Source organism: Bidens hawaiensis, unplaced genomic scaffold (genome assembly GCF_021521415.1).
Source record: "Bidens hawaiensis isolate Kalapana, Puna unplaced genomic scaffold, B.hawaiensis_p1.1 tig00017861_1, whole genome shotgun sequence".
In the NCBI taxonomy this organism is placed as follows: Eukaryota; Viridiplantae; Streptophyta; class Magnoliopsida; order Asterales; family Asteraceae; genus Bidens; species Bidens hawaiensis.
The window spans coordinates 243,943-269,636 of NW_027492698.1; the positions used below are offsets into that span (position 1 = coordinate 243,943).

The following is a 25,694-nucleotide window of genomic DNA, read 5'->3' on the forward strand; positions in this document are numbered from 1 at the left end:
CGCAGATTTATTGTTATCTATGTATTGTATTAAACTTGATTTCTCACCAACACGCAAGTGTTTGACGTTTATTTTAACACATGTTCAGGGTTGCAGTAGCTGTTTTGGAGCTTGTGGACACCTAGGAAGTTTTCTTTATTTTGGACCTAGATTAAAATGTATCAAGACAAGTTATTGCTGTTTTATTATTATGATTTATAATATATTGATTTATGATGATTTATGTTATCTACTTTTACCCTGCGCGTGCGCGAATGAATGTATTTATTAAATATTGACACCCAATAGTGTCACGAGTAATGAAACAATATGTGGCGCCCCGATGTATAATCCGCCTTTGGTCGGGGTGTTACATCAGGGTCAAAGTCAAAATTGTCAAGAACACGAACTGGTCAACGTATCTTAGATTTGCGATTAAATCTTCGTTTTTTAATTAAACATCACGATTCGGGAATCAATAAACTCGGAATCAGTGCGCTAACAAACCCTAATAGTCCACTCATCCAAATATCCGTGTTAATAGGATGCGATTTATGCATCTATATCACGGGTTCCTTTAGGTTAACAATTAACCTATCAAATGTTAACCAATTTCAGTAAGTTTTGCTTTGTTAGATTCATTTTCACAAGACTCAAACATATCTATGATTTCTAAACGATTCCGAACCTATATGAACAAGTTATAAATATAAACGTACCTTAAACGAGTCGGTTCGCGAGCACGAGCTGGTATTTGATGTTGTTTTGGCTCGTCACAACGATCTAACACCAATGAGTTCGGGTTTTTACCTTCGGATCTTGGCTCGGGCTATAAGGTAGTGTTGTGTGTGTATTTCAAGGTGTAGGCAATGGTTTAGAGATGGATAAAAATGGAAAGATTAGGATTTAAGGGGTATTTATACTCCCTTAAGCCCATAAACCTAAGGCTCATTCCATGTCTCATTCCATCTTTTAAAGTCCAAGTCCGCCTTCTATTAGTTTATTTTTCTAAACTGATAGACGACACACTATAAAATAAACGAAATTTATTTTATTATTAAAACCGAAGGTAGGATGTTACATTCGATCTATATATACACTCAAAACATTTTTATTTTCTTGAACGGATGCAAATCCTTCATTCAGCAAAACTCGGTTATCACGAGCCAATCAAAACAATCTATACTCTATTATTAAACTAGTTTTCACATATTCATCATATCACGTTAATACATTATCATAATATCAAGTAATGACTTTCTTATACTCATGGTATCATATACATAAACTATTAAACATGTTTCAAGTATTCACTTTAAATTTTAATTTGTTAAAACATATCAAACTTTGATAAAACTCATTCACTCATCAAATTAACTCATTGATTATCAATTTAGATTATAACTTATCCTTAAGTTATGAATAAACACTAGCTTAATACATTTCAAATTCATTTTTCTTAATAGCTCATATGAAGTTTACGCATGTCACACCCTCAAAATCCACTAACGGAGTTTTACCGTCAGAGGGTGTGAACTAACAGGATCGGAATCATTAGTTATAATCAAACACCATAAATAAAGTTTTCAAACCACGAAAACATTTAAGTTTAAATGAGTGCGGAAGCGTAAATTCATAAACCAAGTGTTGCGTCACGCAGGACGACTTCTAGTTATTAAATTTCTAGCATAAAATAGACTTTTGCATCTTGAGTTAATGTTCTACATATAATTATCAAATAATACATAAACCTAACACGTAATTATCAAATACTTATTGTTTTAATGTTTGTCGTTTGTTCTCCAATGGTTTGAGTCGACTCGTTTGCGTTTCGGTGCAATCCCGAAAGACTACATGTGTAGTGATTGTCAAGCGCCATTTAAAACCGTAGTTTAAATGTAATGAGATGTGCGTTATAGTTCTAGTGATCTTAAGTTTGAATTGACGGAGTTTGAATTAACGGAGTTAACCTGAAATTGTCGAGTGTCACAACACGACTCATCAATCATTTCTTGAAAATCGCGTCGTTATTAACCGTAGTCTGCTTTAAGCAAGAAATCCTTGCAATCAAAATTAATCAACTGTTTTCTATAACCGTTGTTGGTGACTCGTATAGCAACTCCAATTCAGAACGTAAAAACTATCAACTCAATCTTGTTCATTAAACTAATTGTTGGTAATTTTGATTCATTTACCAATTGTTGGTAATTTTGATTCATTTACCCCTACTCATTCTCATAACAGCAACAATAACAAAGGCAAGTCTAAACACCAACTGTATGCTATTAATCAAATTAAAAATCAATCTCAACAAAATCATAGTGTCTCAAACAAGAAACTTTACGCCAAAATTCACTCGTTATGCTTCACGTGTCACTATCACTAATCAATGCAATCCTCATATCGTTTTGTACCCAATGTAAACATTCGGTTATCTTGTTAATACTTACCGCGTATCACAAAACGTTCCACAACGGTCCATGATGTCTAATTCTAAAACCCATGCTACGACGTTTGCTCTAATTTTATACTCTGCTGCCTATAATTGCTACAACTATGGAAATCCTAATCACCTACGCCATGTGTGTTCTCGATTCAATAATGTTCTTCAAGCTCAAAATTTCCAAACTTATTCTATTAAACCCTACTTTGCAACCTAATAAAAATACTTCAATTCAATCAACTTCAATTATTCAAATTTTTATAGATCTAATTTAATCAAGTTATTTTTAAATTAGATAAATAAAATCAATCATAACTAAGTTTATCAAAGAAGATGTTTTTTGTCATTTTTATCTATATCCGTCATTAGTAATCTCAATTCGCTTTTCCTATTCACTAGTACAATGCGCGCTACAACTAGCAGCCCCTTACTAGTAAGGGAAAAGGCTAGTTGTAGCGCAAGGGCTGATGAAACAGCAACTTGTTAGGACTAGGTTTTGGCTTGCCCCTTTATTCTTATTAGGAAGATAGGTTTGGAACCCTATACAAGTGGCTGCTTGCCGCTCACCCCTATCTCTAAAGGCACACTCGTTACCACTAAACGACGAAGCCGGGAGCGGAAGGAGGGACTTATCTTTCTCAATCGTACATTATAACAAATCTTTATTTGATTTTTGGAGTTAAACTCATACAATAAAATTATTTTCATAGACAACTGTTTGCAATACTATATATTCAAAAGATGTTTTGAAATATTAATATTAAAACAACTCAAAAATTCAATTCATTTTTAGCAATATTTTACACAATAACTATCTTTTATATATAACCAAAACGTATAAAAACTTTTTTTCCCTCAAAATCATGTATTTTCAAATCTTTTGTAACCCACATGATGGGACGAGTTATGTAAACCATCCGACGATCTAAGTAATTATGAGCCCTACATAATTATCGAAATCCTCACATAGAAATCATAACGCGTGCAATTGTGTGTCATAATATAGACTCGAAAATAGTTGGGATAACGGTACAAATGTATAGATGATAAGGACATTGTGGATACGCCGCTGGTACATCCTATATATAAGTGTCTTTATCGGATTTTCATTTGAAGCGTTGTCCCGACTATTCAAAGTTATGTGTTATGATTAATTTTTAAATTATATTTAAAACTTTATTTTCCTAAAAAAATTTAATGGTGTTGTTTAGTTTTCTCTACTTTCAGAACGAAATTCCTTAAAGTTTGGGAGACTGTAACAATTCTTTTTTTCCATATATTATACCCGACCCGCTTTTATATTCGGAAAATTTTACCAAGAAATATCGCGTTATTCGAGTTAATATTATTTTATAAATATTTGTTTATTATATTTGATTAATATATATAAATAACTTTGATTTATATTCAAATTATACCCTAAACTAAACTTTAACCCCTTATTGTTTCCACATCCATATTACAAGGACTAAATTGCAAACCATGTTAATTATATTCACCCAACCCTTTAACCCATCAGTCAAACCCGTATCCATGATCCAATACCAAACCTGGAACTCGTTTTGTATTTATATAAGATCGTCATGTTGATGATCTAAAGTGTGTCTTCTGTTTGTTCTCGGGGTTAAACATTTGTGGTTTGGGTTAATAGGGGAATGTTCATGTACATTTTGATCTTAACATGAGAACGTAAGAAATAATGCCAATTTATTTAAAAATGAGAACGTAAGAAAGAATACCAACTACAATACTAATCTACATAAACAATGACATAAATAACAAAGAATTGAACCTAAAAATTACAACAAAAGATTCAAAATTAAGAAAAAAATAATAACAACATATACCAGCAAATACTTATAACAGCAAAAGAAAACATCTAATAATAACAACAAAATATAAATCAGCAAATATTTATAACGTCTCATGATCGAAAATTAGCAAATACGAACAAAAAATAGCAGCAAACACCTATAAAAATAAACCTAATCATAACAACAAATTGGTTCTCACCATTTTCATGTTAAGAATAAAATGTATTTGATTCTGTTTCTGGGTTAATAAGATGAGATTTACCATTCTTGACACTCTTGAAGGTATCACAAGCAACAAATTTAAAGCATTACGTTCTATAAGACTATAACTGAGCAACCGAGCATTAATATAGCCAGATAGGTATGGACTTTGGTACAGTTATAGTTACTACTTTTGAGAACTTTGCAGTAGTTGGAACTTGGAACATTACTTTTTAAATCTAAAAGATTTTTGTAAAAATTAAGACTTATAAAAAGTTCTATAACTGATTTCAATTCTCTGAATATTACTGAGAGACAAGAACTTATGTGGAAAACCGATCGTGAGCCGAACATTCACAACGGGTGATAGGATACGATTATCATACGAAGCCAGTCATGAGATTGATTACAAATTTTTTTCACAGTACGACAACTATTGTATTAGGGGATACTCATCGAAAAAACCCGGCTGGCCACAATCTCATACCCAAACTCCAATGGAAAATATTGAATTTTGTCAAGTACAATATTTTAAGAAAACTAAAAATTTCTTATGAGCAATATTTGATACTTTAATTTGGTAATAATTTTGAGTGATTTTAATAATTGAAATCTCAATGGACAAACGAACACAGAAACCGCAAGAAGTTAATATCATTAACCAGGTTTAACCGAAAACACTTACGGCCAGCAAACTAACAAACTAATCATAGCTAACTAGTAAATGAGTTACTAAAAGTAACTAATAATTCACTGAAACCCGGACATCAAGAACTGCTGCCATGACTCATGCGGAAAGCTATATTGTTACATTAACGAAGGAGGTTCAACAGTACTGTAATTCTCATCATAAACATCTTCATTCAACATCGTATTCATCATCAGCGAATCAGACGGCCTCATAATAGGGTCCATCAAGTTAGGGTTCCATGATTGCATCATCATCATCATCATCATCTGGTTATTAATAATATTATTATCATATAACCCCACATAAGGATATTCAACATTATATTCGATACTCTTCAGACATTCAATCTTGCTTTCGACATCAACGATCTTATCCTCCAACCCTACCGCGAACTCCCTCAACCCCGCTTCCGAGAAACCATCCAAGAAACCGAACCAAGAAGGAAACTTGGCCTCCGAGTTCTTCTTTTTCTCCTTCACAAGTTCTTCTTCAACCTTGATCTTCCTCTCATTGTAATAATCCGATAAAGTGTACCACTTGATGCTTTCAGGGTTCGTACGTCGGGTACGGCTATAAACATCGATCGAATTCTTGACCTTGTCATGATCATCGGGTGGGAAGATCTGTGGGGTTTCTTGATCATCGGTGAAGACGATCATGGAAACCTTGACGTCGCAAAGGGTTGCGAGTTCTCGGGCTTTCTTGATCATGCCGTTGTTTCGTGAGTTGAATGTGGTTTTGCGTTTTTTCGGGTTGGTGATGGGTTCCATGGGGATCTTGGCACGACCCATTGAAGAATTAAGAATGAATTATATGTTAGGGAATTGAAGAAGATGATGTTTGAGTTGAGTGATTTGTTTGTATTGTATGTATGTACGTATGTGTTTAACTGTAGATCGATGTTGTTTATATAAGGAATTGAGAGGGTGTTGTAGGGTTTTAGAAAAAGGAAATGGGATCTAAATAGTTAATGGGATGATCTTTTATTTGAAATTCTTTTAACGGCTAACTAATTTTATTTTTATTACACGGCCTGATCTCGCAAGGAGCTAGAGACAATCACCGGAATAGCGGTATATCAAAATTAACAGATTTAACACTTATAACTATAGGTGAACAACAAATTAAAATACTGAACCGGGTTTTTATACCCGGGTTTTTACTACCCGACCTTCGTCATAGGGTACCGATATGATATGCATTTCAGTATCAAAACCCTTACCCGGAACCGGACCGGATTTATACTCAGTAATACCCAAAGACCGGTTTTTCCATTACCCGGAACCAGATTTTTCAAATACCCGAAATTACCCAAAAAATGAGAGAGTCATCCTTCTTGCTACTTTGTTTTGTTAGAGGGGGTTCTTTATACTCTCGAAACAAAGTTGTTGGTTGTTTCTCAGTCAGGCATGTCTGTGCTGTGACTGGGAGGTCGAAGCTAAGACGTGGAACAGGTCTTCCATCAGCCAGTTACTTTATTTTGTTACTAATGCCCAGTGGACAATGTTGCGCCAGTGTGAAAAAAGAAGAAAATAAAAGAAATTAAAGAGAAGTAAGTTTTGGAAGGACCATCAGGGATGGAGGGGCAACTCTGGCGTGTCAACTTAGTTATCAAATTACCAAAAAGGTGCAATCCTTTAAAAAACTCAATTTATACCTACAAAGTATTCTGAAAAGAGCTCGAAAATATGTTTTTCAATACCTGATTCTATACTCGATCGAACCATGTGCATAGAGTATGATTTTTAGAGATAATTTCCTAGACCCGAACCCAACCCGATATTGACAACACCCGATTTTCCTATACACCTATACCCGAACCAGTATGAAACCGGGTATTAAAAACCCTTTTTATGCACCTCTAGTTATACTTATAACCCATATGGAAGCTTAAACAAAATGTTGATAGTATATAACACTTAATATTGGGCCATTACTCCAAAAAGGGGTGTCTACAACCGTGACTGGGCTTTTGTCACGAGCGCCTAAGGTGGCCACGGAACAAGAGCACAATTAGGGGTGAGCAAAAAACGGTTCGGAACCGTCAGAACCGAGTAACCGGAACCGAACCGGTGCCTCATAACCGCTAATGTGTGTACCGGTTCGGTTCTCGGTTCTCATAATTTGCATTAAACGGTTCCCGGTTCGGTTCCGGGTAAAACCGACGGTTCTATACTTGGAACCGAATAACCGGAATATTCAAAACGTTTTAAATAAATTTACCAACCCCTAATTTTTATAGAATAACTTATTAACCGGAATCCATTCAATCATTTTTTAATTCAAATCTCCTTTCTTTATGTTCAAGAACTATCAACCATGATCAATTTTGATTTAAACTATCAAGGTAATTTAATATAAAATTATATGATCTTCCATTAGTCTATCGTTGCTAATGATTTATTTAACTTAAATATTTAGGTTTTAATAACGGATGTTCATGTTGTAATCTAAATTAGTTTTACCGTGAAAGAAGACATACAATTGTATAAACTTGTTTTGCAATTTGCAAAGTTTGCATAACTCGTTTGATAAATAAATGATCGAACCGGTCCTAGCCAGAACCGCTTAGCGAGAACCGGCTTTAGTGGTTCTGGAACCGAACCGGTTTACTATAATAGGTTCCGGTTCCGGTTCTACTTCACTCATTTTCGGTTCCGGTTCCGGTTCGGTTCTCGCGGTTCTGAACCGTTGCACAGCCCTAAGCACAATATGGCTATGAACTAAAAAGAACGAAACCGTTTGCAGCCCAAGATTACCAAAGGCAGACTGATCACGACGTTAGAAACCTAAGCTTAACTTTTCCTCGTTGGCTGGGAACACTCACAACTAACGACATGTCTACCATCACTTTTAATTTTCACTTTATTTTCTTCTACCACACCCAAACTAACGACACACAAACTCCATTAGTTTAATTGTTGATGTTACATTTTTTTTTAATTATGCGGCATGCTTGTCTGTATTAAGTGTAATATTTCACCAATTTTAAAAAACACCTCAACAATAAAACTAAAGGAGTTTGTGTCACATTACTTTGTGAGTGTCCGAATATAAATAAGATGAAAGTTGGGAGTGATGGTAAACTTTCATTAGTTGAGAGTGTTCTCGATCAACAAGTGAAGTTGGAAGTATGTTACCGATAACCTACACAACCGGTTAGTCAGTTTAATAATTTTCAAAAACTGCCAAATGCGGGTTAATTTTGGTTAAAGATAATTCCAAACCCGTTATAACCGAACCGGTCGATTTATTTAACTGACAATATGCTTAGGGTTAACTTCCAAACATATTGCTACCAATTTGTTGGATTGTTAGCAATATACAATCCAACAATAGTATTGTACAATCCAACAATGGTATTCAAGTTAATATGATAACAAACGTTGAAACAAAAACATCAAATTGATATAATATTATGAATTACTTATATATATCTTTGGATTATTTCATGTGATTTTTTATTGTAATATTTGCTACCAAACTTTTAGGCTTAATTACATTATTTTGCTTGCGGCCAACCGACTCGCTATAACCTTTAAAACTGATTAACCAAAACCATCATGATGGATCAAATACGTTATGATTATCCATTAACCAATATCTCGATTATATTTATGGGTTTGGTCAAAAATTGACCCATATACACCCCTAGTTGAAATGGGGTGGACCCACCATTTTCAGCTCTCATGGTCACCACAATATTAACGAATGGGGAATTTGCGGTGGTCCCCTTCTATTGGCGTCCTCTTGATTTGGATGGCATGGTTTAACATGCCTTTGGCATATTAGGTGGATGGGCACCCTTAGCGTCAAACCATAACTAGCCTTATAACCAATTGAATTTATGATCCGATTAGTTATGGGTGATGGCTAACACTTGAGATATTGATGGCCTTAGGTTCGAAATATGAGCCAAGGCGGTTTTCCCATAGTAGTGGGGTTCATTTTTGATGGTGTTCATGGGCTAGTCATGACTGGAGCGTCAAAAACAATATCAACGGTGGACATTTCATATCAATAAGGTAACTCAAGTATTGAGGGTGGGTTTATACACTGTTTAAAAAAAGTGTTTTGTTTTTATGGTTATAGTCGTAAGTGCATAAAAAAACATAGTACATACGTGTATAAACAAAACAATTAAACGTTAAATAAATCGCATTCTAGTTAAAATAAAAAAAAGTCTATTTTAACTCCATATATAAGTATCTTCGTTGGTCTTACAAACATATATGCCACGTGCCAACTATACAAAGGTCGGATTGCTTGTTTGTGTTTGAACTTTCTAGCTACATCTGGACTTTATCGAACACGACCATAACAGAATAAGGTGTTTAAGCCTAAAGCCTAGGTGCTTGTACATCCTACGCAACATTGGTCGCAAGCTTGTTAACTAGTGGACTTGTATTGCCAATAAAATAGATGAGCAATTGTTTATACCTTTATGGCTCTATATTTGGTCTTTTATTTATTTCGTGTCTTTGTTTCCACTTTCCCGCAATGAACATGGCGGGAATTTTTCACTTGCCAAAAGAATACATCACTTCCCGCGAAACTGACTCAAAACAAACCCTATATTTCAGCCATTGCCTCCATTTCCACATTCAATTCAATCAATCACTTCCAATTTACACCAATTTCCGACAGATCTACAAAATATGCCGTCAATCGCCGTTAATACTCCTTCTCCTCACAAACGGAGGTTAAGATCTAATTCAGCTTTGATCGATAATCCGGCTGTTAATAATACTCCGTCCAAGTCATCATCTCCGGTGAAGAGTAAATCAGCTCGTCGACGAGTTAATGACAGTCCGAGTACAAATCGAGCAAATGTAAGTTCTCGAATCTTCGTTTAATCACTTAATTGATTTCAATAGCTTATTGTAACAGTCAATTTTAATTCCACAGGTTGAAACCGGTGGTGTTGATGTTAGTTTAACGAAAGTGAATAATAATAATAATAATAATAATAATAATAATAATAATAATAATAATAATAATAATAATAATAATAATAATAATAATAATAAGCTTCCGGTGAAGAAGTTACTGGACAGTCTCCTGGATAAACCGATCTGGAATCCAACAGGTTAGTTTGAAATTAAATTATACAATTCATTTTAATTACACAATTAACGTGCTAATCGTAAGAATCAAGTAATGCAATTATATATATAGTAGTGTAATTATGTAATTACATTGCAGCATATATAGACTATGCTGTAATTACACTATGTTGTAAAAATAATTACACCACTTGATTTTTACAATTAGCGTGTTAATTTGATTTGTATTTGATTCAAACTCTTATTATTTAGTTTATTTTGTGTAGAATCAGGGCAAATAAGTGCGGTGAAAGAGGCGTTGCATGCATCGACAGCACAGTCAATGGTTGTGTGCCGTGAGGAAGAACAGAAACGGATAGTGGAGTTTTGCAGGCAATGTCTTGTGGAGGAGATGGCTGGGAGTTTGTATATCTGTGGATGTCCCGGGACCGGTAAATCGCTTTCGATGGAAAATGTGAAGGGGTGTTTGGATGTTTGGGCTAAAGAGGTAATTAGTTTTGAAGTATCCAATTGTGGATAGTAATTTTATTATATTATGCATTTCTACTTGGTTTAGATTGTTGGATAGTTTATGTTCTTAGATGTATTGAATTATGGATATGGTGCATATACATTAGGGAGTTACTGGCTGGCATTTATGATAAAATGTTGTCATGCGTGTAGCATTATTAACATTATAACATATGCTTAGTGGTTCTTTATAGTTTTCTGTTTAGTATTCTGTGTATTACAGTCAGTCATGGTTATTTTTTCCAGACCGGAGGTCAACTACCGGATGTTTTGACTATAAACTGTACTTCACTTTCAAGCACATCAGAAATTTTCAACAAGGTGAAACTTTTTTCATGATATTGATATTAACAGACTCATATGTAAGGAACATTATGCTTATAATTCATTACATTTTGCAGATACTTGAAAAAAGTCAACCAAATAAGAAAGTCAACGGTCGATCTGCACCCTTAAAACAACTTCAGCATTTGTATTCCCAAAAGCAGCAGTCACCTGACGCTAAAATGATGTAAGATCTATCACTCAGTATGCACATTTAGGCTTTAGATATTAACTTTTGTTACGAACTTGATCAATGATCAGATTGAATAATTAGATGTTTTGCATTTGCTATCTATTAATATATGTGCTGTAAGCAGGTTGGTTATAGCTGATGAGCTGGATTACTTGATTACTAAGGACCGAGTGGTGCTTCATGATCTATTTATGCTAACAACATTGCCATTTTCAAAAGTTATATTGATTGGTATGCTTGTCTGACCGTCTTTGAACTTAATACATTTCTTCTTGTTTTTGTTTATAAATTTCTCACACTAACTTCTTTTACAGGTATAGCTAATGCAATTGACTTGGCAGACCGTTTTCTCCCAAAACTGCAGTCTCTAAATTGTGAGTATCTTGTTTATCTTTGTTACACTTTCAATACACATTCTGCTTCTGATTTCTGTTATATTGTGAATTATATACTTCTCAATATTAATGTTTGGTTTCCTTTTTTAATGCCAGGTAAGCCAACTGTCGTGTCCTTTCGATCCTACTCTCTGGATCAAATCATCATGATTCTCAAACAAAGGTTGATGGTAAGCATTACTTGTCTTTCTTTTCAGCTACTTAATTATACAATATTTACATTTCTTTGGATTACAATAATTAAAATTTATCCATTTTCTGCAAAATATGAGAGTTAATTATGGGTGTTTTGTTCCATCAGGCACTTCCTTTTGTTGTTTTCCAGCCACAAGCACTCGAACTCTGTGCACGAGTGAGTACACCACAATGTTATCTACTGGTTTATTTCATGTCTTTCTAATATTAAAAAGTTAAGTTGTTATAAATTCTAAGATGTACCACTTGAATCTACGCAGAAAGTAGCTGCAGCATCTGGAGATATGAGGAAAGCTCTTGGTATCTGCAGGTTGGCATGTTTTTTAATTATTTTCAATTGTTTATAGTCTACAAATTTTTTTACATTCTTTAAGGCATAAGTTAATCTTGATTTTTATTTATTTTATTTTATTTTTGTTTTCAGGGGTGCAATTGAGATTCTTGAAACTGAGCTTAGAGAAGATACCTGCACTTCAACTTTGACATCCATGGTAAATTTTTCACATCAAATAGCTTATTAAATAATATCCAAATTTGAGTTTTGTTTAAATAACTATCTGTCTCTATTTACTTTGTTTTGTTGTAGGTGAGGGTTGATCATATGGCTATTGCTTTATCAAAGGCTTACAAATCACCGATAGTTGACACTATACAATCTCTTCCACAACATCAACAGGTACCATTTTCCCACCATCGTGAACAGGTTGATTTGGGTAGTGTTTTATCTCAAAATGGCTTAAATCAATGTTTTCAGCTAAAAAAAGTAAACTGGCCAAATAGATCCAAATTCTTTCCTTCAAAGATTTAGAATACCATTTGTTTTAATATTGCATTGTAAACATAACCAAGCCCGTTCATTATTTACGTAGAATGGTCAAAACTCAAAAGTCAAATAAGGCTAGCCGTTTAACTGTCAACCTGATATTCTCTTTGAAGTAAAACTAATTTGCAAGTCTCTTTTTGGTGTAGATTGTATTATGTTCTGCTGTGAAGCATTTCCGTAAAGGAAAGAAGGATACGACTATTGGAGAGGTATAAATTATAAATACATATCTATCATTTGAAATTACAGTTTAGGATTCTATAAATATCCATTTATTTAATCAAAGTTTGTTACTTTACAGTTGAACAAGTTTTATATTGATGTCTGCAAATCAACATTGATACCACCGGTTGGTATAACGGAACTTTCATGCATGTGTAGAGTGCTTGGTGATCAGGTAACTACCACAACACCTATCAGTATACTTTTTAAATATAAAAGATTCAAATGAATTGTTCTTTGCAGCAAATATTTATAAATTGTTGTCATTTTGTAGGGAATTTTAAAACTTGGTCAATCTAGAGATGATAAATTAAGGAGAGTGACGTTACAGATAGACGAAGCAGACATCATTTTTGCGTTGCAGGTACCAAAAACAACTTTTAACTTCCTTAATCCTTATTGCTATTATGCCGTTTGTGCCATGTATAATAATCACTTAATCTATGTTTTTCAGGGCATTCGTTTCTTTAGGAACTGTCTTCAGTAAATTTCAATCGTCCACACCTGTAATATTTTTCAAGCTAATTGTAAAGGTTAGGATTCGGTGTTTTTTCAACCATCTTACACTTTATATAACTGCAATTTAAATGCTTATAATATTTGTTCTTATTACAGATTATTGCCATCGTGCAGACGTGCACTTGATCATAATGGTTTCAAATTGAGCTTGTCAATGGTGCATGGAATAGCATGGAATAGAACAGCAGATCAAAACTCCGAATCAGTATTGACTATTGATTATATTAATTGAAGTTATATATTTTTTTTTGCAAAGAAATAGTTCTGTTTAGATCAGCAAACCCAACTGGATTAACATACAACTCTAGAAAATGTTTCTTGGTAAAATAAAGAACACATTATGGATTAGTATAAATAATTATTTTGTTGTTTATTATGGAATGTTATATCCCATACTGTGTTAATAGTTAGTTTTGTATGTGAGTCACTCCTAAGTTTTGATTCTGTTATGGGCTTAAGCCAAACCTACAACAAGATCCAATTACAAAGTTATTGTTTTTTGGCGTCGTGAAAACATCCTTGGCTGAATATAACCCTAAACTATCAAAACGAATAGGGAGAGAGACTAGTCTCATTGAAAATCCTCAAAACACGGGCCCCTATATATGACAATATTCTCAATCGTTTCTCGGAGCCCTTTGTCAACAACAGAGACAACATCTTTAACAAACATAGACTGACATGTTTGGAGTCCGAACAACTACTTAGCCACCCGCATACAAAAGCGAAGCTTACATTGAGGGTCATGTAGGCGAGTAAGACATCTCATTAGGTCCACTGCTTTTGAAGCTTTGATAAATCCAAAAATATATTGTGTATTTGATAAAAACGCAATGTCTAAAAACCATTCCTTTTCATTTTATCATGCAACAAATATGCAAGTTTGTGAAGTGAGGTTAACGTACAATAATCCTTAACGTACTTTAACGTACGCGAATCACGCTTGAGGCAAAAACAAAACGCTCAAAGCCAAAAGACAAAAACGCTCAATAAAATCGTAATACGCTCAAAACGGGTTTCGTGAAGAAAAGTAAAAAATTAATCGATTATGCCTTTCTGTATTCTACATACTCAAATACATCAATGTATCACTTTACATTCTTTGTTAAGGTAATCGGTTACACCTTTTCTTTATTATACTCTTTTATGTTTGGAAATTTATTCATGGATAATAGTGACTAAAGGCTTATCTACCTATTATAATAAAGTAAAATAATTGTGACACGTGTCAGTTTTTGGTTAATCCATATAATTTTTTTCCCTCCAAAACTTATATATGACAAATATAACAAATTATTTACTTTCTTTTTACACTCTATTTATATTATATCTAATTAAATTATTCACTTTTATTTAAACTCTATTTGTATTATATCTATACATTTTTATACAAATAAATATTTACATATTATACTAATATATATTGTTAGAATATATTTCACAACATACTTGGTGAAACTAAAAAATGTACATCAAATCATGTTTATTAAATATTGAAAATTTGTGAAAGACTTTAGCTATATCGTTCACATCGAAATGCATCATTGTTTTAAATTTTCCTTCAGTGGCATTGCTTTATTATCGTATACCGATTGTACAACAATCCATTCTGATATAAAAGTCAAATTTATTTGATGATATAATACGACTATATTTGTAATACATTTTTTTTACATAACATAAAGAGGCATAGTTATCTTTTTTTAATTTATATTAAATTATTCATTTTAATTTATACATTAATTTATCTCGTGTAATACACGAGTTTCTAAAGCTAGTTATTGTATATTAGATGGCACGTGAATAATTATTGTAGTTCATTATTTGATTTTGATTTTTTTTAATGTACATGCAATTAACCGAAACCGAAAATAACTGAAAACCGAGTAACCGACTAACCAAAAACCGATCGGTTAGGAAACTAAAATAACAGACTACTTTGGTTTTGGTTTAGGTTTCACCTAATAACCGAACTGAACCGAACCAAAATAATAATTCTTTTGACTGAAAATAATAATACTTTGACTGAAATAATAATACTTTGACTGAAAATACGACCCAAAAATACCGATAACAGTCCAGCAGTTACGTTTCGTCAGCAAATTCGTCTGAGCTTCATCAGTGCACTGTCCACAAACAAAACTCATGCCCTGAACTGAATATCATATTATCACTCAATCAATGGAAACCCTAGCCATCTCTCACCGTCCTCTTCCGCCGTCTCGCCGCCGTTCCTCTGTCCGCTCCGGCACCTCCTTCATCCCTCCTTCCACCGTTCTCTTCAACACCTCCGCCGCCGCCGCGCCACGTTTCGTCACGCTCAAATGCTCTCTTCAATCTCCAACCGCTTCAGGTTATTTTAAACTTTTAATTAATTATTAATTTTATAATATAGTTGTATTCGCATTAGTAATTTTGTTTTGTTAGCTTTTAAATTAATTTAATAATATTATTGTTATTTACATTAATAAGTTTGTTTAGTTAGGGCAATATTATCAGGACTGATGGATAATTGTTATTGTTTCAGCAGTCGATCATTCGGTAAAGTTCAAGGAAGCTGCCAAGCATGGGAACTTGATTCCGTTATACCGGTCGATATTTTCGGATCATTTGACGCCGGTTTTGGCGTACAGGTGTCTCGTAAAAGAAGATGATCGTGATGCGCCGAGTTTTTTGTTCGAGTCGGTTGAGCCTGGCCTAAAGGCTTCCAATGTTGTAAGCACCGTTTGCTATTGCCATTTGATTATTTGATAGTTTAGAAATGTGAGCATATTATTAGCAAATTCGTCCTCCGGATGGCATTTTAAGAAAAATTAGAGAAGTTAGAAGCAATAAAACATATTAGTTTTGTATTTGATGCATAGAGATCTTAAGTTTTTCATGGAATTGGATAACGAGACGAGGCTTAGTACTGGGATATATACCTTTGATTAGCAAAGTTTCAGTGATCTTTCAGTTTTTGTTGATGTTGATTTATACTTGTTTAACTGGTGGATTTACTATGTTAGGGGCGGTACAGTGTGATTGGAGCTCAGCCTACGATGGAAATTGTGGCAAAGGAGAATATGGTTACAGTTATGGATCACCATGAAGGGCGGAAGACTGAGGAGTTTGTGGAGGATCCCATGACGGTTCCTTGGAGGATAATGGAGCAATGGAAGCCTCAAAGAATTGATGAGCTCCCTGATGCGTTTTGTGGTATAATTATGACAGTTTATTCTTTAATACTTTGCCCTCTTCTGATGTGAATTCAAAATTATGATAGTCACTTAGCTTTCATTAGGGCTTAATTATGTTACAAACTTGATGGAATAGAAAATCAGATACTAGTCTATATCTTTACAGTTTTGCTTGTTAACTAGACACTAGTTTGCACGCACACTATAATTTCCATTTCTCATAATTCATAATAACAGGTGGCTGGGTTGGCTATTTCTCTTATGACACGGTGCGGTATGTAGAGAAGAAAAAGCTTCCATTTTCAAACGCACCGGAGGATGACAGGAACCTTCCAGATGTTCATCTTGGTCTTTATGATGACGTGATTGTGTTTGATCATGTCGAGAAGGTTTGACTTTTTTATTCTTAACATGTCAACTTCCTTCATATCTTTAATTCTGTAATTTTTTAATTTTCTAAGTTATGCGGTTATTTGCTATCCCAGAAAGCTTATGTGATACATTGGGTGCGAATGGATCAATATTCCTCTGTTGATGAAGCTTTTAAAGACGGAACAGAACGCTTGGAGACATTAGTGTCACGAGTTCATGATATCGTTCCGTGAGTACTTTATTTTAGTTAGTTAGTTAGTCACAATGTCAAACGCATAGATTCTGTTTATATTTCATTGGTAGTTCTGACTTCTGATATGACTTCCAGTACAGACCAAAACTTTCTCCAGGGTCAATTAAACTATATACTAGTTTATTTGGACCTTCTTTGAAAAAGTCAAGCATGACAAGTGAAGCATACAAGGAAGCAGTGTTGCAGGCTAAAGAACATATTTTAGCTGGGGACATATTTCAAATTGTCTTAAGTCAACGTTTTGAATGCCGTACATTTGCAGATCCGTTTGAAGTTTACCGGGCTTTGAGAATTGTCAACCCGAGTCCATACATGACTTACTTACAGGTTCTCTGTTCTTTTGATACTTCAAATTGGTATTTTATTGGTACTCACTTCAGGGGAAAAGTAGACTTAACAGTTATTTGGTTTTGTATTTGTGTTTTCATGCATACAGGCTAGAGGGTCTATTCTTGTTGCTTCAAGTCCTGAAATTCTTACCCGTGTGAAAAAGGTAATAAGCCATAATAACCTAACTTGAATCTAGTTATTAGGCTTGTAAACGAACCAGACGAACACGAACGGAACATGTTCACGATCATTTAACTTCAACTGAACAAAAGATCAAACACTAGCAATTAAACAAATGGGGTTTTCTTGTTTGTGTTCATTCGTAAGAAACTGAACATGTTTGTCTTCCTGTACGTTTGCTTGTTAATAGTATAAATGAACGATTCACGAACACAAATGGACGATTATAACTGAATATAGATGAATGAACATAACTGAGCTAAAATTAGTTAAAAGTAATGTGAAGAACAATGTGCCGGGCCTAAAAAGTTACTAAAACTATACTAACTTGTTATGAGCCATAGTATTTAAATGAATATATTAATGAACGTAAACAAACGAAAACAAAAGTAAACTAATGAACGTAAACGAATGAACATAAATGAAGGTTCATGAACTTAAACGAATGAACATAAATGAATGAACGAGACATGTGTTTTTCATGTTCGTTTATTTAACTAAATGAACAATTTTTTCGGTTCATGTTTGTTCGTTTATTAAATTAACGAACTTTCCTCAGAGCAGTTCACGAATTGTTAACTAAATGTTTTGATAGTTTACAGGCCTACTAGTTATTTATAAGTAAGTGGGGGTGAAATTGACTAAATGTTTTTTAATGCTAAATTAGTGTTGTATTGTATAACTCATCTTTATATGCTCTTGTTGACAGAGAAAAGTTACAAATAGACCCCTTGCGGGAACTATATGGAGAGGAAAAACACCTAAAGAAGATTATATGTTGGAAAAACAACTACTTCATGATGAAAAACAATGTGCAGAGCATATCATGCTGGTTGATTTAGGGAGGAATGATGTTGGAAAGGTGGTTTTAATGCTAATATAAATGTTTATATTTCAATTATTTACTTGAACTAAACAAGGATATTCCTGCAGGTTTCAAAACCTGGTTCGGTTAACGTCGAGAAACTGATGAATGTTGAACGGTATTCTCACGTAATGCATATTAGCTCCACGGTAAATTATTATTCTTACATGCACATTGCATAGTTGGTTCAGTCACAACTGGCTTATGTCCAATCTAGAAACTGGTAATTCAGAAAACACAGGTCAAAGGTTTATTTTGTTTATTTATTATTATTATTTTTTTTTTGCAAAAATCATTTAAAATCAGAAACTAAAGGCAACAAGTGAACTAATTTCAGTCGTACTTAGGCTTGTAAACGAATCACACAAACATGAATGGAGCATGTTTGTGTTCGTTTGTATAACGCTAACCGAAAAATCGATCGAACATGAACAATTCAAAGAACAGGGTTTTCTTGTTCCTGTTCATCCACTAAGATAAAGAAAATGTTCGTGTTTGTTTGTTAGTAGTATATATGAGCGATTCACGAACGAACATAGCTGTACATAGATTAACGAACATAACTGATCCATAGTTATTAAAAGCCCTCGCTTCTTGTGCCTAGGCCCATTTTTCTGGCGAGTCTCAATAAATGCGCTTCTAGTTCCTAGGCGAGCGCTTCGGCATCGTTTATGCCAAGAACATGAGAAGATAAAAGCCAAGTAAAGGAAACACAAGGAGCGCGATTGAAACTTAAATATAGGAGAGGCCAAAGGCTTTATATTGATACATTTTGTTATTCAAGTTTTGGAATTACATTTAAATCTTACTATTTTAGAGCTTTAAGCTTTTGTTACTAATCAGATGATGTTAAATGTTATATAATAGCTTGTTTATTTTATTTGAAGAATAGTATGTATTTTCATATACATAATATATTTTAATTTTTTATTTAAGTGCGCTTTTTTTCCCTCAGACCCTCGCTTTTTTTGCGCCTTCACCTAAGCCCCAGGCGAGGCCTATGCACCTTGAGTGCGCCTAGAGCATTTAATAACTATGAACTGAGCTAAAACCAATTAAAAGTAAATCTGAACAACAATGTGTTGGGCCTGAAAATTTATTAAACTAGAAAAAATTATAATGGGTCTAAAAAAATTTAATGGATATACTAACGAACATAAACACACGAACTTAATCAAATGTAAACTAACAAACATAAATTAACGAATATAAATAGATTTATACGAAAGAACATAATCAAACATAAATGAACGAGCAAGATGTGTGTTTATGCTTGCTCGTTTAACCAAGTGAACAATATTTTTTTTGTTCATTTTCGTTTGTTTATTATAAGCGAACATAGACGAACTTCCGCCGAACGGTTAACATACTGTTCCTGGACATTCGGTTTGTTTAGAACCCGTTATGGGTAAACAAACAGGACCCACCAATACCATGGTGCTTACCACTGCACCACCCCTTGAAGGTAAGTATAGGAAGGATTATATCATCTTTACCCCATATGATTATTTATTTTTCTAAATTGTTGCAATATTCCAAAATAAATGTTACTTAAAGTTAACTAGCTTACTACTTTTTAGATTTCTTTATTGCTCTGATGCTGTCGGTCAATCTGTTCGGTCTCTTTTTTAGGTTACGGGAGAGCTGCTTGATGAATTAAGTACATGGGATGCCCTACGTGCCGCTTTACCTGTTGGAACAGTTAGTGGGGCCCCCAAGGTTTCTAAACAGTAGTTTTTCATTTCTTAATTCGCATGTGTTCCACGTTACTCAAAACTTATATGCAACAGGTGAAAGCCATGGAACTGATTGATAAGCTGGAAGTGACTAGACGTGGACCCTACAGTGGCGGGTTTGGAGGAATCTCATTCACTGGTGACATGGACATCGCATTGGCCTTAAGAACAATCGTGTTTCCAACAGCAGCCCGATATGACACAATGTACAAGTATGACGATGCAAACAAGCGACGTGATTGGGTGGCGCACCTTCAAGCTGGGGCAGGTATCGTTGCTGATAGTGATCCTGCTGATGAACACAGGGAGTGTGAGAATAAAGCTGCTGCACTGGCACGCGCTATTGATCTTGCCGAGTCATCGTTTGTTGACAAATGAGATCGGTCAACTCAACTGCCCTTGATTAACGAGCACACGAAAATAATTGGTTTCGGTGGTCGGTAATGTCTCTGGGTTGATAAGTTTTCTTTTAGTCTTTTTCGTTTTTACTTAGTACTGAAAAGGATTTTCAAGGTCTTTGTGACTATTTGATTATTGGATAGTGCAATAATCTTTATGAAAATGGACATTTAGATACCACGACACGCGTGAACTATCGTGCCTATTTGGCATTGAATGTTGTGATTTTTTAGTTATATCAAACTGTCCAAATTTAAGCTTAGAATTTGTGGCATGGCTAATTGATCTCTCAGTTAAAACTAGGCTTGTGAAATAAAATGAAGCGAAAATCATTTAGTTGCAGGTTTTTGGTGTGTTGTATGTATTGTACAGTTATCAACTTTTTTTCTTAAACGCTAAAATATTTTTACTACGCACTAACAATAGCACGTGCATGAGTTTATGTGATACGGTGTTGTGTATACATATGTAAAAGTAGAATCGTGACTCTCGAGAGTCTTAGTTACGTAACCCTAAACGAGTAATACGTTCAAGACTTAACTATATAATTATAACAAGATACTAATACTTGAATTAAAAGATATAGAACTTTGACAATAACACAAGTTAGTTTAAAAATAGGATTTCTCACTTGACTCGCTCTCTTTGTAGTTAAATCTTTTCTTACAAGTACACAAATGGGTCAAAAATGCCCTTCTAATATACCATGATCAAAACAACATATTCGCATCAACTGAGTACAAATGTGAGAAACTGGAAACAACTTGTGTTCACTTAAGAAAATAATCCGGTATCAAAGCCAAATCTGGTGTGAATCGATGGACCCAGTTAAGAAACATGACAACTAAAACACGCGGTTCATCTTCTGTGTGATCTTACATGGCGACCCTCATCCTTCCTACTGTGGTCACGGCTCGTTCGTCTGTCAGATTCTCGATACTCTCTTCGATACGACTCCGAGTCATACTTTGACCTCTTTTCATCCCTTCTATTATCATCTGCAGAATCATACCTTGATTTTCTATTCCCATAATAATCATCATCTATTTTGTCCGATTTCGGTCTGCTACTTCTGGTATCTTCGTCTCTTGATCTTGTATCTTTCTGTTTGCTGTAACTGTCCCTGTCCTTGTCGCGCATCCCCCGCTGCGATGGGCCTCTTGTTGGGCCTTCGTACTTGTCATTCTTCCATCTTGCATGTTTAGCATCTTGAGCACCCCAACCAGTGTTTGCAGCCCTCTGAATTCAAAGTATATATGTTAAATAAGCTATATTACCTGTTCATTATCTTGAACTTTTAAAGATTATGACTTAAGATAATCTTACTTGCTCGTTATGAGAGAATTTGCACCCAGCGCCACGTGTGCACTCGCCTCTCTGAAAAGCACGACACACTCCTCGTGCCTCTCTTTTCTGCTGCTCGGCTTCTTCGTCCTCTTCTTCTTTCTTTTTGTATTTAGCAACGTGATCCACTCTTATTGTACGCCCAAGAACTTGTGCACCATTCAAATTATCTGAAAAGAAAATAAATGTAGTACTATTATAATTACAATTATTTTTGAAATAGACAAACCATGATGTCAGTAAAGCTGAGTTTTATTATATCTAGAGACAGAAATTTAGACTTATTATAGACCAGCATAATGTAGTTTATGTGTCAAATTAGTACATACAAAGATTTATGAAAAGATAAAAGGAGTACATGGTATTATTTCATGAAGTTATATTTGTAGCTAGTTGATCATGGAAGGGACTGAAACTAATAAAAGTAGCTAGGTTGTAAAAGAATTCAAACATATTTGCTTACTTAAATGGTTATGAAAAAACACCCTAAAAAATAAGGGAAAATTACCCAATTAGACATGTTTGACCAAGAATTTATCAAAATAGACATGTCTGTTTTAGCCTACATCTCTCCAATCATTGGTTTTTTGACTAATAAACAACTGACACGTCACCGAAGCCGGCTAAGCTTAGCCGCCACTTTATGGGCATGGAATTTTATGAAAAGCAAAAGGGACCCGCCTTTAGCCAATAAAAATTTGACACGTGTCAAAGGCGGCTAAAGTTAGCCTACATCTATGGTTATTTAGCCGGCATCTTTGACTCTTAGCTGTCTTCGGGATACGTGTCTATTTACTTAGCCGGCTCCAAATATTCCTTCTTAGCCGGCTCCAACTCGGCTTGTAGGCTAAGGCTTCACTTAGCAGTTTTCTTTTTTTCATTTAGCCGTCTAATTTTAGCCGCCAAAATTGAATATTTTACAAACCTTACCAACTCTATTAAATATTTAGCCGTCTTCTTAGACGGTGTAAATTTAGCCCACAAAATTAAATATTTTTACCTACTCAGTTAATTGTTTAGCCGGTTTCGCCTAGCCATCAATTTTTTTTCATCTCCTCTCAACCAAACCTAGATATTATGAAATGCGGGGTTGCAATCTGTCTAATAGAAAAATGATGATGTCACATAGTTTTCTTTTGTCATACAGAGTTAAAGATAACATAAAGATGAGAATTTCAACCTACGTACCTGTATATGGTTGATCCACTTACGATTAAACTCTGATCGGTCAAACAGATAAAGTTAAAAAAAAACTTAAAAAATGGTATTAGCTCAAATTGGCCAAAAGTTGTTCATGGTTCATTTTAAATACACGAAACCTCCAAATCACAATATTCTAAAAAATACACTATTGACATTGTTAAGACTCATGAACTCAACCACTCATTTGGTCACCAACTATGAAAATTTATTTAAATAATAAATCTAAACTCAGATAGATGAAGAAACTAACCGACAGCAAGAATTGTACTTCTCTGGCCCTCATATGCAACAAAAGCAGACCCTTTCGATTTTCCTGTGCCTTTATCTCTGACTAGGTTAACATCAACAATCTCCCCATACCTACTACATGTTAGAAACTAAGTTAACTGTATAATAACAAAAAATTGATTTACTTCAATAGTGTCACTCAAAGCTAAAAAAATGAAATATAACTCATTACATTCAACGGCAATTTGTATAAAGCTCATCACATTTTCATGCACTTTGCCCTAAAAATTAACAGTCCACTTTGAAATAACCTCAAAAGGTTACAAGTTTACAGTCCAGTTAATTAACAAGCAAAATCGTGTTCTTCGATAATCTCATTGATAATACTAGATGAAAACCCTAATACAAAACAATCTAATGGACAACAACAATAAATAATCTTTAACTAACAGGCAGTTAAAACGAGAGTTACTATTTTACATAAATATGTATCAAGCAAGCAACATATAGACAAGCAATCAATGAAAGCACACCACTACTAGAAAACCATAAAATTTGAAGTGAGGTAATTTTTTTAAATGTGTTTTGCTTATTAAGAATTTAGCAAAATTGGGAATAATCACCATTGTTTTTAAGTGTTTGCTCGACTAAGTTCTCAAGCAAGTTCTTTACCAAAGTCCAAACTAAACGAAAAATAGCAAAGTTTAGGGGCTTGTTATGCTTAAAAGAATCTATTTAAACAAAGTAAAGGAGTTAGTCATTCAAAAAAAATGATTTTATGCATGCAAAAGTAAAGCCGGAGGTTTAAATGCGCACTTAAAGGGTGCGAATCACATTTGTTCGGTAATAGGCGGCAATATTAAAGATGTTTTAAAATTCAATTTTAATACTTTGTCAACTATTGTTATACTTTCCTTTTACTTTTATTGAGGAGATAATCTCTCCCTATTTGATGCACTCTCTGTATATATATTTGTTATTATTGTATAATGAAAGACATGAAATCTTCACACCCTTTCATGGTATCACAGCCTAGTTCCTAACCTAGCTGCCAATTTATTTTTCCTTATCGATCCATATGGCTGGCTCCTCATCTCTTTCAGATCTCATAAACACTCCTCCCTTGCATACTCTGTTTCACTTCATCACTCTAAAACTCTCCTCTACCAATTATTTATTCTGGAAAAACCAAGTCCATCCCCTACTCTCATATCTTAACCATGTTGATGGTACTGCCATTGCACCGTCGTCTCCGATGGAAAAGAAAGCCCCAACCCGGCCTTCACTATATGGCAAGAGGCGGACCAAAGAGTCATCCTACTCTTGCAATCCTCGTTTACAGAGGAGGCTATGGCCGAAACAATTGGTCACACCACTGCTCGTCAAGTTTGGCAAGCACTCGAAACTGCCTATAGTAACAACTCTCTTGAAAGAATGCACACACTTCGAGACTCCCTTCGCCAATTGCAAAAAGGTACCTCCACAGTCTCCAACTTTTGGACGGAAATTCAGATCCATTTGTGATCAACTCGCCGCTATTGGCCATCCGGTCACCGATGGCCACAAACGCCATTTGTTTCTCTATGGTCTCAGCCCTTCTTTTGAAATTTTCTCCACTGTTCAACGAAACATAAATCCGTCACCATCTTTTCGTGATCTGCTCGCCCATGCAGAAAACCAAGAAATTTTTCTTCAAACTTTAAACGGAAATCAACCTCCACAACAGCTTTCTCGGCACACTCACAAAAACCCAACAACAACCCTAAACCGCATCGCAACTCGGCTAACCATGGTCGTTTCACACCTAACCGTGGCTCTCCATCTAACCGAGGCCGCTTCACATCCTCAAAACGTCCGCCTCACTGTTAACTCTGTAGAAAAGACGGACATTATGCAAGTTCTTGCCCACACTTAGCCACCTATGCCCAACGAGCTACTCCTCTCGATGCTAACCTTGCACAAGCTTTCCACGCTCAGTGCAACATCGCCCAAACTACCCCTGACTGGACTGCTGATTCTGGAGCCACCACCCATATGCTTCGCACTCCAGAAGGTCTTGATGAATCATTTGCTGACTCGGGTAATACATTCGTCATTTTTGGAAACGGTCAATCGTTACCCGTTTCCCAAATCGGGAAAACTAAAATTAATAGTCATCTACCGTTACAAAATGTACTCGTTGTCCCAAATCTCACAAAAAATCTTCTTTCTATAAGCAGATTAACAAATG

The 25,694-nt window shown here is 34.7% G+C and overlaps 3 protein-coding genes across 4 annotated transcripts; 2 read left to right on the plus strand and 1 right to left on the minus strand.

Moving 5' to 3' along the window:
* Window positions 1–9,632: 9,632 nt before the first annotated feature.
* On the plus strand, window positions 9,633–13,393 carry LOC143554899 (cell division control protein 6 homolog B-like). The gene is made up of 16 exons (XM_077044561.1): window positions 9,633–9,962; window positions 10,117–10,217; window positions 10,461–10,681; window positions 10,951–11,025; window positions 11,106–11,215; window positions 11,346–11,452; window positions 11,536–11,595; window positions 11,713–11,786; window positions 11,918–11,968; window positions 12,072–12,121; window positions 12,236–12,302; window positions 12,398–12,487; window positions 12,781–12,843; window positions 12,936–13,031; window positions 13,131–13,220; window positions 13,311–13,393. The coding sequence occupies exons 1-16, from the start codon at window positions 9,787–9,789 to the stop codon at window positions 13,341–13,343; spliced, it is 1,464 nt and encodes a 487-aa protein (XP_076900676.1). The 5' UTR covers window positions 9,633–9,786; the 3' UTR covers window positions 13,344–13,393.
* Window positions 13,394–15,457: 2,064 nt separating this feature from the next.
* On the plus strand, window positions 15,458–20,869 carry LOC143554897 (anthranilate synthase alpha subunit 2, chloroplastic-like). 2 transcript variants are annotated; one of them, XM_077044558.1, is made up of 11 exons: window positions 15,458–15,728; window positions 15,903–16,090; window positions 16,384–16,573; window positions 16,792–16,943; window positions 17,040–17,155; window positions 17,260–17,506; window positions 17,616–17,672; window positions 18,399–18,551; window positions 18,623–18,703; window positions 20,187–20,273; window positions 20,345–20,869. In XM_077044558.1, the coding sequence occupies exons 1-11, from the start codon at window positions 15,557–15,559 to the stop codon at window positions 20,666–20,668; spliced, it is 1,767 nt and encodes a 588-aa protein (XP_076900673.1). In that variant the 5' UTR covers window positions 15,458–15,556; the 3' UTR covers window positions 20,669–20,869. The 2 variants fall into 2 exon arrangements, with proteins under 2 accessions (XP_076900673.1, XP_076900674.1); XM_077044559.1 differs by having other exon boundaries at window positions 15,459–15,728; window positions 15,906–16,090.
* A 571-nt stretch (window positions 20,870–21,440) lies between these two features.
* LOC143554902 (uncharacterized) lies at window positions 21,441–25,037 on the minus strand. Its single transcript, XM_077044565.1, has 5 exons — window positions 24,943–25,037; window positions 23,487–23,596; window positions 23,222–23,253; window positions 22,016–22,282; window positions 21,441–21,928 (listed from the first exon to the last, which is right to left on the minus strand). Exons 1-5 carry the CDS (start codon window positions 25,035–25,037, stop codon window positions 21,548–21,550), a joined length of 885 nt encoding a protein of 294 aa, XP_076900680.1. The 3' UTR covers window positions 21,441–21,547.
* Window positions 25,038–25,694: the final 657 nt, after the last annotated feature.

Coding starts and splice junctions, on each gene's coding strand:
- LOC143554899 (XM_077044561.1), top strand. CDS start 9,787: ATGCCGTCAATCGCCGTTAATACTCCTTCTCCTCACAAACGGAGGTTA. Junction 9,963..10,116: donor AGTACAAATCGAGCAAATGT/AAGTTCTCGAAT, acceptor TAATAATAATAA/TAATAATAATAATAATAATA. Junction 10,682..10,950: donor TGGATGTTTGGGCTAAAGAG/GTAATTAGTTTT, acceptor TATTTTTTCCAG/ACCGGAGGTCAACTACCGGA.
- LOC143554897 (XM_077044558.1), top strand. CDS start 15,557: ATGGAAACCCTAGCCATCTCTCACCGTCCTCTTCCGCCGTCTCGCCGC. Junction 15,729..15,902: donor TCAATCTCCAACCGCTTCAG/GTTATTTTAAAC, acceptor TTATTGTTTCAG/CAGTCGATCATTCGGTAAAG. Junction 18,704..20,186: donor TAATGCATATTAGCTCCACG/GTAAATTATTAT, acceptor TCTCTTTTTTAG/GTTACGGGAGAGCTGCTTGA.
- LOC143554902 (XM_077044565.1), bottom strand. CDS start 25,037: ATGGCGTTTGTGGCCATCGGTGACCGGATGGCCAATAGCGGCGAGTTG. Junction 23,254..23,486: donor AAGTACAATTCTTGCTGTCG/GTTAGTTTCTTC, acceptor TTGACCGATCAG/AGTTTAATCGTAAGTGGATC. Junction 21,929..22,015: donor AATTCTCTCATAACGAGCAA/GTAAGATTATCT, acceptor CTTTGAATTCAG/AGGGCTGCAAACACTGGTTG.